Consider the following 15,735-nt stretch of genomic DNA (forward strand, 5'->3'; position numbering starts at 1 on the left):
GGGGTGCTCTCTCGTGGCTGTCAAAGCAATCGCTACAAGGATACTCAGAAGGCTTCACATAGGCCTTTAGGGGTTTTGATATCGACCCAAAGTTCTGGGAGAAGCTCACCCAGGATCATTGCTCCTGCCACAACCAAATAAAAAAAGGGGTGTGGCCTCCTTTGAATACAAATGCATTTCAGAGGCAGAGAGAAAACAGAAGGAGAGGAAATCCCAGACCAGCAGCTCGGAATCCCACTATTGGCAAATAAATAGTAAAAGGATGGTAAAAGGAGGAGTGCGGCCAATTATGGACCAAAAAGGTGATTTACGCATGGAGGCAGAGGGCATGGCCGAGGTATTAGACAAATGTTTTGCACCTGTCTTTACCAAGGAAGAAGATACTACCCAGGCCATGGTGAAGAAGAAGGTAATTCGGGCACAAGAAAAGTTTAAAATTGATAAGGAGGATGTATAGGATAAGCTATCTGCACTTAAAGTTGACAAGACACCAGGACCAAATGAGATGCATCCAAGGATACTGAGGGAAGTAAGATGGAAATTGCACAGGCATTGGTTGTAATTTTTCAGTCTTCCTTAGACTTTGGGTGGTGCCAGAGGTCTGTAGAATTGCAAACATTACACCCTTGTTCAAAAAAGGGTGTAAAGATAAACCCAGCAACTGCAGGCCAGTCAGTTTAACCTTGGTGGTAGGAAACTTTGAGAAACAATAATTCAGGACAAAATTAATAGTTACATGGATAAATGGGGGTTAATTAAGGAAAGTCAGCATGGATTTCTTAAGGGAAAATCAATTTTAACTAACTTGCTGGAGTTTTTTTAAGAGGTAATAAAAAGGGTTGATGAGGACAGTTCTGTTGATGTGCAGTACACGGACTTCCAAAAGGTATTTGAGACAGTGCCGGCAAACAGACTTGTGGAGTGAAAGGGAAAGTAGCAACATGGATACAAAATTGGCTGAGTGATAGTAAACAGAGATTAGTAGTTAATGGGCGTTCTTTGGGCTGGAGGAAGGTTTGTAGTGGAGTTCCCAAGGGTCAGTATTGGGACCCTTGCTTCTCCTGGTATATGTTAATGACCCAGACCTTAGTGTACAGGGTAGAATTTCAAAATTTGTGGATGATACGAAACTTGGAAGCATTGTGAACTGTGAGGAGAATAGCACAGAACTTCGAAAGGACATAGACAAGTTGATGGAATGGGCAGACAGGTGGCAGATGAAGTTCAATGCGAAGAAATGTGAAGTGATTCATTTTGGTAGGAAGAACATGGAGAGACAATGTAAAATAAAGGGTACAACTCTAAAGTGGGTGCAGGAGCAGAGGAACCTGGCTGTATATGTGCATAAGGCATTGAAGGTGGCAGGACAGGTGGCAAGAGTGGTTAATAAAGTATACAGTACACTAGGCTTTATTAATAGCAGCATAGAGTACAAGTGCAAGGAGGTTTTATTGAACTTGTATAGTTCGACCTCAGCTGGAGTATTATGTCCAGTTCTGGGTGCTGCACTTCAGGAAGGATGTGAAGGCATCGGAGACAGTACAGAAAAGATTCAGGAAAATGGTTCCAGGGATGAAGAACTTCAGTTATGAAGATAGATTGAAGAAGTTGGGACTGTTTTCCTTGGAGAAGAGAAGGTTGAGAGGAGATTTGATAGAGGTATTCAAAATCATGAGGGGTCTGGACAGAGTACATAGGGAGAAACTGTTCCCACTTGAAAAATGGTAAAGAACGAGGAGGCACAGATTTAAAGTAATTTGCAAAAGAAGCATAAGCGATATGAGAAATAACTTTTTCATGCAGTGACTGGTTAAGGTCTGGAATGCAATACCGGAGAATGTGGTGGAGGCAGGTTTAATTGAGGCATTCAAAGGGGAATTAGACTGTTCTTTGAAAAGGAACAATGTGCAGAGTTGTGGGGAGAGAGCGGGAGAACGTCATTAAGTGAATTGCTCGTTCCGAGAGCCAGTACAGACACGATAGGCAGAATGGCCTTCTTTTGCGCTGTAAAAAATTCTGTGGTTCTGTGATTCATCTAAAACTCAATCATCTGCAGTATCTTCTATTTGCAGCAGAACCTTCTGGGCGCAGATCGTCTTTAACCATTTACGTAGCCACCGGAACTCTACCAAACACCCCAGATGATGAACGTGGCCATCTTCGCCTCGAAGGATGAAAATTACTTACAGACGCTCCCCTGTTGTTTCTTCACTTTATGGCAACCCCGCAGTTTCTATTTGCAGACGCTCCCTGGGCCTTCAGTGACGTGGCGCTGCCTGGCCCGTGCTGAGCTGTACTTCCTGTCAGTGACGTTAAGAGAGGAAGTGACTTGTGGGCTCGGGAGCCGGATCCTGCTGGAGCGAGAACCGTGGGTCGGCATCGGGACCAAGATCAGGATCGGAACTGGGATTCCCTCAGGTACGTGAGCCGCTCACTCCAAGTCCCTCAACTCGCCGCGGTCCAGTTGAGCCTCGGCCTCCCCCGGATGGGTGTGAGGTGGTTGATGACCGTGACCCTCAGCAGTCTCAGTGCTCTGCTGGTTAACACTGGCCAGTCGGTCTCTGAGGTGTAATAGTCTGAAATGTGAAGGATGGAGCTGCTGGGTAACATTGGTTTGGATCCATAAGGAGCTGCAAACCGATTCAGAGGCCGAGTTGAGTGTTAGATTGAGGAACCGGGTAGGACTGGGATTGTTCTCTGGCAGAAGATTGGGCTTCTCGTTTGTTGATCATTTTCTATTTGAACATTCTTTTGAAAGTAATAAACCGGGTGATGGACCTCAAACACTCAAATCGCTCTCCGCTCAAAGAATAATTACCTTTTCATTTCTTGTTCCTCACACCAGCGATGACTATACTTTCTCCAAAGTTGTGGACTCATTGTTAAGAGTCATCTCCAATTAACAACAACAATTTATATACTGCCTTAAACATAGTAAAACAACTCAAAGGTGAGTCACAGGGGGTATTTGTTCTCCTTATTTAAGGAGGGATATACTTGCATTGGAGGTTGTTCAGAGAAGGTTCGCTAGGTTGATTCCTAGGAGGAAAGAGTTGTCTTATGAGGTAAAGTTCAGCAGGTTGGGCTACACTCAGTGGAATTTAGAAGAATGAGGGGTGATCTTGCTCAAACATATGAGATTCTGAGGGGGCTTGACAGGATGGATGGTGGGAGGATGTTTCCTCTTATGGGGGAATCTAGAACTTGGGGGGGCACAGTTTAAAAACAAGGGGTCTCCCATTTAAGATGGAGATGAGGAGGAATTTATTTTCTGAGGGTGGTTAGTCTTTAGAATTCTCTACCCCAGATAACAGTGCAGGCTTGATAATTGATTATATTCAAAACTGAGTTAGATTTTTGATCTACGAGGGAGTTTAGAATTATAAGGGGAGGGGAGGGGGGGCAGGAAAGTGGACTTAAAGCCACAATCAGATCAGCTGTAATATTATCGAACAGCGGAGCAGGCTCAAGGAGCCAAGTAACCCAATCCTGCTTCTATTTCTTAGACTCTTGTGTATCTTTTGAACAAACCACCACAAGCGCACCAAGCTTTTGCTCAACATGGAATACCTTCTTAAGTAGTCCAGTAACAGATTAAGTGGCCAACCCAATTTAATTGTGTCTGTATTATCATTGCCTCTATGCTTCGCATTTTTGCTTTTCTCACAACAGTCTCTGACTTGTGCTGCCACAGAATTTTCATGAGTCTTTCTGAGGCAACCTTGATGGAGTTAGTTGATGTTTCCGATATGGTAACTCCTAAGTGTTGCAGCTATCACACACCTATAGTAAGGATGTAAAACTAATGTTTGTAGACCTTAAGTTTTGTTGCCAGTTTAATGCCCCTGTTATCCCATAATCTCTCATGGAACCTTCCAGAAGTGTTATGGATTTTAAACAATTCAGTTCATCTCAGCATTTAGGAGCTCAGCATATCTCATGATACTCCTTAGTCAGGTGAACTTATATACTGCAAGCAAGGTGTGCCCTTTGGCGATATTGGATGGCATCCTTGGTGTCCAGGTGCAGGGCAGTATACAAATCTGGCTCAATTCTTACAAGCATCTTTGAATTGATGAGGTAAGAATTGTTGGTGAATGTGAACTTGTCCACTTGGGCAGGAAGAATAGAAAAGCAGCACATTATTTATTTAAATGGAGAGAGATCGCAGAACTGAGGCACAGTGGGGTCTAGGTGTCTTGGTACATGAGTCAGGAAAAATTAGTATGCAGGTACAACAAGTGATTAGGAAGGCGAATGGAATTTTGTCATTTATTGTAAGGGGAATGGAATATAAAAGTAGGAATGTTTTGCTACAATGTACAGGGTGTTGGTGAGACCACATCTAGAGTACTCTGTACAGTTTTCATCTCCTTATTTAAAAAGGATATAAATGTGTTAGAAGCAGTTCAGAGAAGGTTCACTCGACTGATACCTGGGATGGGCTGGGTTATCTTATGAGGAAAGGTTGAACAGGCTAGGCTTGTATCCATTGGAGTTTAGAAGAATGAGAGGTGATTTGAAACAAATAAGATCCTGTTGGGACTTGACAGGATGGATGCTGAAAAGATATTTCCCCTTGTGGGAGAGACTAGAACTAGGGGACACAATTTAAAATAAGGGATGGAGATAAGAAGAAATGTCTTCTCTAAGAGTTGTGAATCTTTGGAACTCTCTTCCTCAGAGAGTGGTGGAGGCAGGGTCATTAAATATTTTTAAGGCAGGGGTAGATAACCTTTGAGTGCCTTGTTAGTCAAAAATCTGTCAGGGATAAGTGAAATGTGGAGTTGAGGCCACAATGAGATCAGCCTTTATCTTATTGAATGGCGGAGCAGGCTCAAGGGGCTGAATGGCCTACTCTTAATTCATGTGTTTGTATGGTGTTGTGTATTTGGACTTTCAAAAGGTATTTGACAAAGTACCATGTAATAGGCTTGTTAGCAAAATGTAAAGCCCATGGAAATAAAGGACAGTTGCAGCGTGGTACAAAATTGATGAAGGAGCAGAAAGCCAAGAGTAGTGGTGATTGTGGTTTTTCAGGCTAGAGGGAACCTACAGTGGTGTTATCCAGGAGTTGACATTAGGACCAATGCCCTTTTTGATATAAATGATCTAACTTGGGTAGGGGCCTAACTTCTAAGTTTGCAGATGATATGAAACTTAAACACACAAACAATGAAGTGGATAAAAACAGACTTCACGATGATATAGACAGACTGGTGAAATAGACCATGGTAGATAAAATTTAATGCAGAGAAGTATGAAGTGAAAGTGATACATTTTGGTTGAAAGAATTGATGAAAAGCAATATAAATTAAATGGTACCATTTTAAAGGCGCTGCAGGAACAGACGAGCAGAAATCTTTGAAGGTGGCTGGTCAAGTTGAGAAGGCTATTTCAAAGATCATATGGATTATTTTGATAGAATAATAGAGCATAAGTTATGCTAAACCTTTAGAGAATACTGGTTAGGCTTCACCTGCAGTATTGTGTACAATTCTTGGAGCTACACCTTGGGAAGGATATTAAGGCCTTAGAGAAGGTGCAGAATAGATTTGCTAGAATGGTTGTAGGGTTGAGGGACTTCAGTTATGGGGAGAGACTGGAGACACTGGGGTTTTTCTCCTTGGAACAGAAATTATTAAGAGGAGATTTGATAAAGATGTTCAAAACATGAATGGTTTTGATACAGTAAATAGAGTTGGCAGAAGGGCTAGTAACCAGAGAACATGGATTGACAATAAAAAAAACTAGAGACAACCTGAAGAAACGTTTTTTTGCACAGCCAGTTATTGTGACCTGGAAAGCCGAAAGGGTGGCGGATGCAGATTCATTAGCAACATTCAAAAGAGAATTGAATAAATATTTTAAGGGAAAATCTTTACAGGGCAGTGGGGAAAGAGCCGAAGTGTGGACTAAATGGTAGCTCTTTCCAAGAGCCAGCACAGGCATGATGGGCCGATGGCCTCCTGTGCTATAATCATTCTATGGTCTGAGAAATGGGCCATGATAACTTGGAGGTCAATCAACGACACCCAAATAAGTATTACATATAATCTGCTACACAGAAATAGGCCTTTCAGCTCAAAAATGTTTACATTCAATCACCTCCCCCTCTAATTACCTCTTTTCCCCCTGTGCCCAGAGCCCTCTATTCCCTTCTCCCTCAAGTAGGCATCAATCCTGTCCTTCAATGCACCAATGTTACCTGCTTTAGCCACTCCATATGACATTCTCGCTAGTCTCTGTGTAAAGAAATTCTTTCTAAATTCTTTACTTGATCTATTAGTAGTTATCTGCCTCCTTACACTGTGACTCATGCACAAGTTGAAGCTGTTTCTCCATATCCATTCATGTAATGGCAAAGCCTTTATGAGTACATTTGATTCCTGATTTGTAATTTTTATGCAAGGAAGCTGGTTGCTTTGAGGTGTACTTGGTGCTGGTATAACACAATTTCAGTGTTTGACCTGGGAGCTGTTCTTGGAACTGGTCCACTCCGGGGAAGGTGCCGGGACCGCCCCAGAAAGTTTCCGTTATAAAATTGAATCAGTTATTTAGTTCTGTTTCAAGCACATTGGATGATATTTGTAGTGTTGTTTACAAAAGTTCAGTGGTATGATGTTTTATAATGAAAGATGGAGTTATGTTTAATGTTGCAAGAAGTAAATTCGGCTTGAGGTTTAATGGCTGTTTGAGGGAAATTTTCAGTCTGGTAGGTGGTTCTAAATATCTGATGCTAGGTCAAAAAGTGTGTAACATGACTGCAATTTTTATTTTCTTCTGAAGAAAATTTCCCTCAAACAGCCATAAGTATATATACTTATGATATCCCTGTGTTATTAGAACTATGTTTAATGCTCTCTAAACTTGAGAATTTGCACTGATTAAGGTAACTTTTGACATTCACAGTATAATACTCAATCAAATAATACAGTACAATTTGCTGTCCAGATGTTGAACTTTTGATTTGTGAATTGTGCAATGTTGGGATTGAGCAGATCCAGTGCCACACAGTTTGAATTATTTAGATTGTTTTCATTTTTCTATTGAGGCAGCAAGACCTTACTTCTACAAATGCAGTGAATGTTGTGCTGTCTGACCCAGCGCTTTGAATAACTTAACTTAGTATGTATTGTGGAATTTAAGTGTTTCAAGATATCCTTTGTTTGATATAAGGAACTGCAATGTTTGTGTGACAAGCATGTCAGAAATTGAAGTAATTCCTAGAGACTTTTTAAAATTGCCTTGTATCCTACTCTAGCCTAATATTGTATGTGTACATAAAGAAATATATAAGGCTGTTGTAATATCGTTTAAAAAAAACCTGGAAGGCATGGGTCAAATTTAATGAGGGTGACAGGTGTCTGGCCTGCCAGCTGGAGAACTGGCAAAACCCTGTGTTGTCCTTTTTAGGGAAGACCTGACATATTAAGTGCCACACAGGCACATAACTGGACAGCAGGTCTTTCATGGGATCACGGACCCCGGGGGTGGAATTTCTGCCCACCGAGAGCTGCTGGCCAATCAGAGGCTGGCAACTCTATTGAACAGAGGCGCCACCAGGGAGGCAGTGGCTGCTGCTGGTACGACACCCACCCAAGGCCCTGACCCTCCCCAATTTAGGTCTCACACACATACCCTGACCCCTAGTTTAGGTGCCCAGTCCTTCAATCAGGCACTCTGCGTGCCTTGAGCGGGCAAAACCCCGTGAAAGCCCATTAGCAATCCCATACGGATTTGCTTGTTATGCCTACTTAAGATCCTCAAATGGCGGTTGGGCAGGAAGGCCATCCATGGGCCTTCCTGCTATGAACTTCATTGGGTCAGTCACCTGCCCGATTTAAATGCACCCTCCCCCCCAAAACCGCCAAACTTGCCACAGATGAGGGCACTAAATTCTGGCCCCAGAAATAAGGTAGGAGGATGTGACCTTGTATATGTTATTTTTATAAAAATCTCCCCCTCCAGGGACTTACATAAGAGGGTGATAATATTTTTAAATATAAAAATGTAACTATGAGACTTAAACTGTGCTAACATAATATTTTCAATGTATATGTGATTCATTCACAGCAACTCACTGTCCTTAAATGTTATTTGAAAAGGAAGAATATGCAGGGTTACGGGAAAAAGGCGGGGAAGTGGCACTAAGTGATTTGCTCATTCGGAGAACTGGCACAGACACACAACACGTTGAATGGCCTCCTTCTGTGCTGTAACAATTCTGAGATTCTTTTTTTTTCTTATAGAACACCTCCGTGGTCATGACAACGTACCAGGAATTCATTCAACAGAATGAAGAGCGTGATGGTGTTCGGTTCAGCTGGAATGTGTGGCCATCCAGTCGACTCGAAGCTACGCGCATGGTGGTTCCTTTGGCTTGTCTCTTTACTCCTTTAAAAGAACGTCCAGATCTGCCACCAATACAGTATGAACCTGTGCTGTGCAGCAGAGCTACCTGCAGGGCTGTCCTTAATCCGTTATGGTACTGTATCTGGAATTTCACTGTTGATATTTTGTTTCATAAGATAAGAACTGATTAATTATAAAACCCTTTTAGTTCTTTGTACATTATGGCCTGTAACTTCTGGGCTCCAGGGCGTTGTAACTGGGGGTTAACCCAAAGGTGCGCTGGGGAACCCCACCCCCACCCCGCCCCCACCAGAAGTCCCAAGGTAAGGATTGCACAGCAATTACCTGGGAAGTTCATGCTTCCATTGGGCAATAGCCCTGCAATTGGAACCATCTGAAAGTACAATTTAAATTTCTAACTTTGGATGGTTCCAACTGTGTAACCAGAATAGGTTATCCAGGAAAAGTTAAAAGAATTAAAACTACTTCTAACTCCCAGGTAACTATAGCACTGATTCATTCTCCCAAACTGCCCCCATCCGATCCACTGACCTGACCCCCACCCCCCCACCACACACACACACTGACAACCCAACTCCCACTATGAAAGCGCTATATTTTCAATGTATAGTAATAGACATCTGAACTCCTTTGATTAGATTACAGTCCTTCGGCCAGTTTTTCCATTTCATCTGATCATATATTGACATTTTTTTTATCCTGGATTTGCAATTTTACTTATTGCAAGGTGCTTGTGCCTACAGTGTTATCTTAGGCTGGTTTGTTTGATTGACCTGTTGGCAGAAAATTCACATAAAAGTGCATATTGTAGCATTATCCAATATGGGTTCCATTTTGGTTAATAGCACAGGAATATGGGGCAATTTCTCTTTTGTACAAGAGTTTAATGTGATCGCTAGTGCATAAATCCCATCTTGATATGATCTTCAGACTAATTGAGGGGAATCTCAATTTACATCACAGGCTTTCATTTTAAAATAGAGGCTGTTGATAGCCTATCATTTATTCTACACTTAAAGCATGAGTGTTGATATGATTGTGGTGCTGTCTTATTGGAAACTGAATGAAAACATGCAGCTTGCAATGTCAGGGTCCTTGAAGCAATGTGAGTTGATTATATTCAGCTTACTTGCACTGTCAAATGCAGTAACTCCTCTGTCAATTTCCCTGATGATTTAGTCAGGTAAACTTTAATGGAGAGATAAAGGATATCTTTACATGTGTTCTGATTGGAGGACCGTGTGGTACTGATTTAACATTATATACATTGAGTAAGAATAGGTGAAAATATTTTAACTGTCTTGAAAAATTAATAATCCATGGAAAGTTTTTTGAAATGCAATGAATATAGAATACTTTTTATGGAGATTTTAATAAAGATTTAATTGCTCTTTTACTCCTGTTACTACAGTCTCTACATAACTGTAGAGATATTGACCCACTATATTTCTACTTAGCGCCAATATAGTAGGCTTACTGTGATGCCTGCTGCTATACAATTCTGAAGATGACTTTTGGAGTATTATATCATCAGCTGTTTGATCTTGTGCTTGCTGTAAAAGCATCAGGTAGAAAGAATGCAGAATAGAAATTAAAAACCCTCCATAAACCTCATTCATAATAAGGATAAGTGAGTCTTACCATTAAAAATAATGTACTGGTATATCTCATTAGTGCACCAATATAGCGCATGATGACAGGAATGATGCACAAGTTCAGTGTGTCACTCCAGTGAATCCCAAATTTCGGCTGAGATGCTGAGTTAGACCAGCACTGTCCTTGAAGCACGAGTGAAAATTGAGAGTTATCCCTTATAGGTATTCGGTGACTGTTCAAACTAGACTCGGTTGACAAGGGAAAGACAAAACATGTTAAATATTCTGTTTATTTTAAATCATATCATTAAGCACAAAACAATTTCCAAGTGGCATAGTCTGGAGTACTTTACCAGATTAGTAGAAGGCATGATGATGATTTGCAAGTTTCACCTGTCCGGTGAGTTTTGTGTGTAGATAGGACAACTGCATGACAAAAGATAATGTACCTATTTTAGGAATAGTTAGAACAAAATGAACATAATGAAAAAAATAAAGTTGTTTTCCAGAAGTAATAAAAATGAATTATTGATTTTTGTCTCATTTTAAAACAGTCAAGTGGACTACAGAGCAAAACTATGGGCGTGCAATTTTTGTTTCCAGAGGAACCAGGTAAGGCTTGAGGAATTTTAACATTGTATAATGCATCTTGTAATATGTGAACTAATAAAAGGAAAAGTAAGAGCTGACTAGAAAGAAAGCATAAAAGTTGAACTCTTGTTCTCTCTTTCCATTGTTGTGCTCCTCATTGAAATGTTCCACACTTATAATCTACAGAATGCAGTGGATATTTCAAGGTTGGAGCATTATAGCAGAGTTTTACAGAAGAATTTTTAATTCAGTGGAAAAATATTAGAATAATTCTGTTGCAAATTTCAAGGATTTTACCTAATGAAAGCTTATATTGCTGCTTTGTTGGCTGTCTTTTTGAATGAGAATTCCTGCGTATCCCACTTGTTTGCTAACTGTGGCAGTAAACCAATGGTCAATGATTTCAAAAGGAATTTGTTTGGACTCTTGAAGGAAATAAATTTGCAGGGCTACGGGGACCAGAGCAGGGAAGTGATACTGACTCAATTGCTCTGCGGGGAGAAAGCATGGACTTGATGGGCTGTATGGCCTCTTTCTTTGCCATAAATGACTCTTTGAAACCAGTTATGGAATTATTTTTTTAAAAAACACACCATGGATAAGGTCAAATGCATTCTCTGTGTTTAAAAGCTTCTACATACTGTTTTACTCAGGATGGTTCTTCATTTGTAATCAGCAATATCCCTGCTACTGCAATCTCGTGGTTCTACAACTGCCTGTTCCAAATTATGACACCTCCCTTTAGTACTTTGTACTACAGTGTGCCCAGGACTCTCTTCTGGTCACCCCTTACTCACCTTTGCCTTCTGCAAGTTTACGGGGTCAGTTTATCACTTACTGCTAACATTGTTGAATTATACTTAAGGACTTAGTGTTGAACAATCAGATATTATGTAGGATAGGCATGTAACATGCATCTAGTTCTGTCATTAATCTTCCTGGTGTCCCATTTAGGCTACATCTGACAATGCACCTCTTTCATCCAGAACTGAGCTATTAACTATAAATACAGTTAATCGCTACTGTCTTCTACCAATGGAACATTCTTCACTTATACCTTAGCCCTTCTGCTGCTGAATCGCTTGTTAACTCAGCAATCAAATTCTCAAGTGCTCTCCTTGCTAGCATAATTTACATCCATCATTCATAAACTTTAGCTAATCTAGAACTCTATAATCCAAATCCTTTCCTGCACACCCATTATCCATCTGCTACTATGTCCTTGTGCATTGGTTTAAAACCTGAAGTCTTCAGATGCTTCAAATTCTGAACAAAATCTTCAGTTTCTAGTTGTACGTCACAGCCCATTTCTTCCCTTTTCTTTGATTCTGGACCTCTGCTTGGTCCTCATTCCCTCTACTTCTCCTATCAAAGCTTTCTCTTTCAATCAGTATGCTCTTGCCCTTTGTAATTCCCTTCCTACATAGTTTTGTTTTGCTGTGCATCACCTCATTTTCAAAATGCACCTATTCTGATGTACCTACAGTCTTTGCATGCCTCCCCAAATGTCCTTTACTTATTGTTTCATATCACTCAACTCCCTTGAGACTTGCGTCTATACAAGAAATACTATGTTAATTGGTTGTGGAGCTGTGGTGAAAAATATGTTTGATTTATTTATTTGTCCTGTGCAGCTTTGGCCTTATACAAGGAGCTACCTAATGGGAAAGATGGAAATTCTAATCAGTAGCCTAAATTTAAAGGGATGTGCACACTTATTGGCTGCATATTTGGCCAAGATTATGTCAGCCTTTGCTGGGTGTAGAGTAAGATAAAGAAATGCCAGGCAACAGGAAATCATGGAACTTGAATTGACTTGCGGAGGTCTTTGTTGTCAAATATTCGCTGCCATGGTTTGTAGAAGACTGAGTCCTGGTGACAGCAATCCTTAAACCCAGTAGTCTAGCACAGGAACCTAGTACAGCTGACTTTATTTGATCCCACTGTTCTGGAATTGAGTTGGATGTGTAAAGATTTTCCAGATTAGTTGTGAGCTGCATTTGGAACTCCTTTCTTCAGCCAGGCTGCTTTAGGGCTGAGACATGATCTTCTTCTCTTGACTTTTGGGTCTTGCAGTGACTTGTTGCTAGGTGGATGTTCATCACCGATCGAACAATTCTATGATCTGTCCAGCAGGCATCAGTTCCCCTCGTGGATCAAGTGATATGGACATCACTTAGATCTTTGATCCAAATAATGACATAATCCAGGAGGTGCCAATGCTTTGACTGAGGATGCCTCCATGTGATTTTGTATTTGACCTTCTGGCAGAAGAAGGTGATTATTATAATGAAGCCATGCTGAGCACACTTTTGTCAGCAGGAGGACGCCATTACATTGGCTTTTCCCACTTCTTTTATCCCAATTGTTCCAGACATTGGGGGTCACAGCCAACATGGCATTGAAGTTCCCCAGAAGAATGATCATTTCTTTCTTTGGGATGGCCGTGATGACTTCATCAGGTCAGAATAGAACTTTTCCTTAATGTCCTTAACATGAAAATTGGTGGGGTGGTAAATAGTGAGGAGGATAGCCTTGGATTACAGAAGGATATAGATGGGCTGATCAGTGGCAAATGGAATTTAATCCGGATAAGTGTGAGGTGATGCACTTGGGCAGGACAAACAAGGCATGGGAATACACGATGAATGGTAGGACCCTGGGAAGTACCGAGGATCAGAGGAACCTTGGTGTGCATGTCCACTGGTCCCTTAAGGTAGCGGGACAGGTAGATAAGGTGGTTAAGAAGGCCTATGGAATATTTGCCTTTATTAGCTGAGGCATGGAATATAAGAGCAGGGAGGTTATGCTGGAACTGTATAAAACGTTGGTTAGGCCACAGCAAGAGTATTGCGTGCACTTCTGGAATCCGCATTATAGGAAAGATGTGATTGCACTAGAGAGAGTGCAGAGGAGATTTACCAGGATGATGCCTGGGCTGGAGAGTTTTAGTTATGAGGAGAGATTGGATAGACTGGGGTTATTTTCCCTGGAGCAGAGATGATTGAGGGGGGACATGATTGAGGTGTATAAAATGATGAGGGGGATAGATAGGGTAGACAGGAAGGAACTTTCCCCCTTGGTGGAGGAATCAATAACCGGGGGCATAGATTTAAGGTAAGGGGCAGGAGGTTTAAAGGGGATGTGAGGAAGAATTTTTTCACCCAGAGGGTGGTGGGAATCTAGACCTCATTGCCTGAAAGGATGGTAGAGGTAGAAACCCTCATTACATTTAAAAAGTATTTGGATGTGCACTTGCGATGCCATGGCATACAAGGCTATGGGCCTGGTGCTGGAAAATGGGATTAGAATAGTTAGGTACTTGTTTGACCAGAGCAGACTCGATGGGCCTTTTTCGGTGCTGTAGACCTCTATGACTCTTTATTGGAGTCAAGGATCAGGGCATAAGCACTGATGGAGGGATGTTGGTTACGGCTATGTTGTACATGAAGTGTCATGAGTCTTTCACTTAATGCAATTGGAGAGTTCTGGCAGTTCATCCAAGATTCTATTCTTGATGGAAAAATCAACTCCATGGAGATGAGAATTGTTGTCAGCCTTTCCAGTAGGAGGTGTACCTCCCTGTTTGTTCCTTCAGCTGCCTCTCCCCAGGAAGGTGTGCCTTACTGAGGGTGGCAATGTCAATTTGGAGTCTTTTTAGCTTGTATTATAATTGCAATTCTTCTTTCTAGACTGCCACTCTTGAGATTATCCATGAGTGTTCTAAAATTCCAAGTTACAAAGTTTAAAGTTTTCTTTATTTGACCAAAAAGGTGGTGATTTTGCAGGGTGTGGTTCCCCGGCCAGGAGAAAGTGCGACAGCTTATTTTCAGGGCACCTTTTCTAGCCCCCTCCTTGTTTGGGGTGAGCAGAGGGGTATATTGATGAGGGCTGCTTAGTCATAGATGCTGCTGCCCAAAGGCATCTCTGTCCCATTATAAATGTCCAACAACCTTTGTGCCATCTGTCGCTTGTGTGCAGATTCTTAACTAGGGGCTCCCAGAATCACAACTCTGTCCTAGTCACCGATTCTCCATTGCCACAAAACTTGGCAAATAGTAGAAGTCTGTGTATGACTTTGTTTAACGTGGGATCCTGGGGTACTGTCATTGCCCACATGATCATGACGAGTTGGTGTTCGGATTTTGGTGTATCAAACCATGATGACCGGGGACCACCTAGCTGTTGCTGCTGCAGCCTTCTTCCGCCTTTGCAACCGGTGAGATGCACAGTCTCCCTTTGTCTCTTCTGCCATTGAGGACTTTTTTGACCTTGCTTTGTCTGTCACCTCCCCCTAATCTTGTCACCATGGGTGGCCCTACCACAAGCAATGAGCTTCTGACTGCATTACTGAAGGGATCATCAGAGCACACAAGCTTCTCCACCAAATCGAGGTGGCAACCCATGGAGAAGATTTGTAATGATAAGACAACCCAGAAGTACAATACAGGTTGGACAAATGGCCAAGATTATATGCCACAAAGCATTGCCTTCTAATCTATCCCACATTTACCCCTCGTCTATGTTAAGCTCTAATGCAAACATCCAATTCTTTCAGTGCATTTCATGAATAAATGTACCTTTGGATGCATCTTCAAGGTGCAGTGTAGAAACGAGAGCCATGCCAAATTCACATTTTCCAAGGACATAATGCCTCATCACTTTAAATCAACTTACTTACATGACGTATAGTTGATATCCTGGCTGGCGTGCAGGTTGGTGCACATATCTGTCACTATGCTCTTTTGACTTCCAGCATTTCACTCAGGAAGCTGGAAGTGCACTGATATACTCAAGAAACCATAGTTCTAAAGACTGGAAGTGCATCCATTTTGTATTGGATCTCTGAGATGAAGTAATGTTTAAGAAGCAAACCATGGAAAATCTCCAGTATTCCAGCAGACTCTGGATGGAACAACTCTCAATTAAAGTACCCTTGTACCAAGTGTGTGCAAGTTACAGTGGATAATCTCCCAATTATTAAGCTGTGTGTTTCTTTAATCTTCTGAAGCTTGTGATTGGATTATTTCAAAAATATAACAAGTGAATGGGAGTTTTTTTTGAATATTGATTTGAACAGAAATAGTTCTTTACCAATTTTGTTCATCTCTGTAATTGAAACTAATATTCAACAATTATGTGTAACAAGTTGCATGTGATCCTATTATCAGTA

The 15,735-nt window shown here is 41.4% G+C and overlaps 1 protein-coding gene across 1 annotated transcript in view; it reads left to right on the plus strand.

Annotated features, from left to right (window-relative positions):
• Nucleotides 1-2,314: 2,314 nt before the first annotated feature.
• Nucleotides 2,315-15,735, plus strand: part of LOC144689638 (protein transport protein Sec23B) — a 64,503-nt gene continuing 51,082 nt past the window's right edge. The window contains exons 1-3 of the mRNA XM_078556880.1: nt 2,315-2,418; nt 8,253-8,488; nt 10,526-10,583. Coding sequence (XP_078413006.1) covers nt 8,268-8,488; nt 10,526-10,583 — 279 coding nt within the window. The 5' untranslated portion in view covers nt 2,315-2,418; nt 8,253-8,267. The remainder of the gene's footprint in view (nt 2,419-8,252; nt 8,489-10,525; nt 10,584-15,735) is intronic.

Source organism: Cetorhinus maximus, chromosome 14, assembly GCF_964194155.1.
Source record: "Cetorhinus maximus chromosome 14, sCetMax3.hap1.1, whole genome shotgun sequence".
Lineage (NCBI taxonomy): Eukaryota > Metazoa > Chordata > Chondrichthyes > Lamniformes > Cetorhinidae > Cetorhinus > Cetorhinus maximus.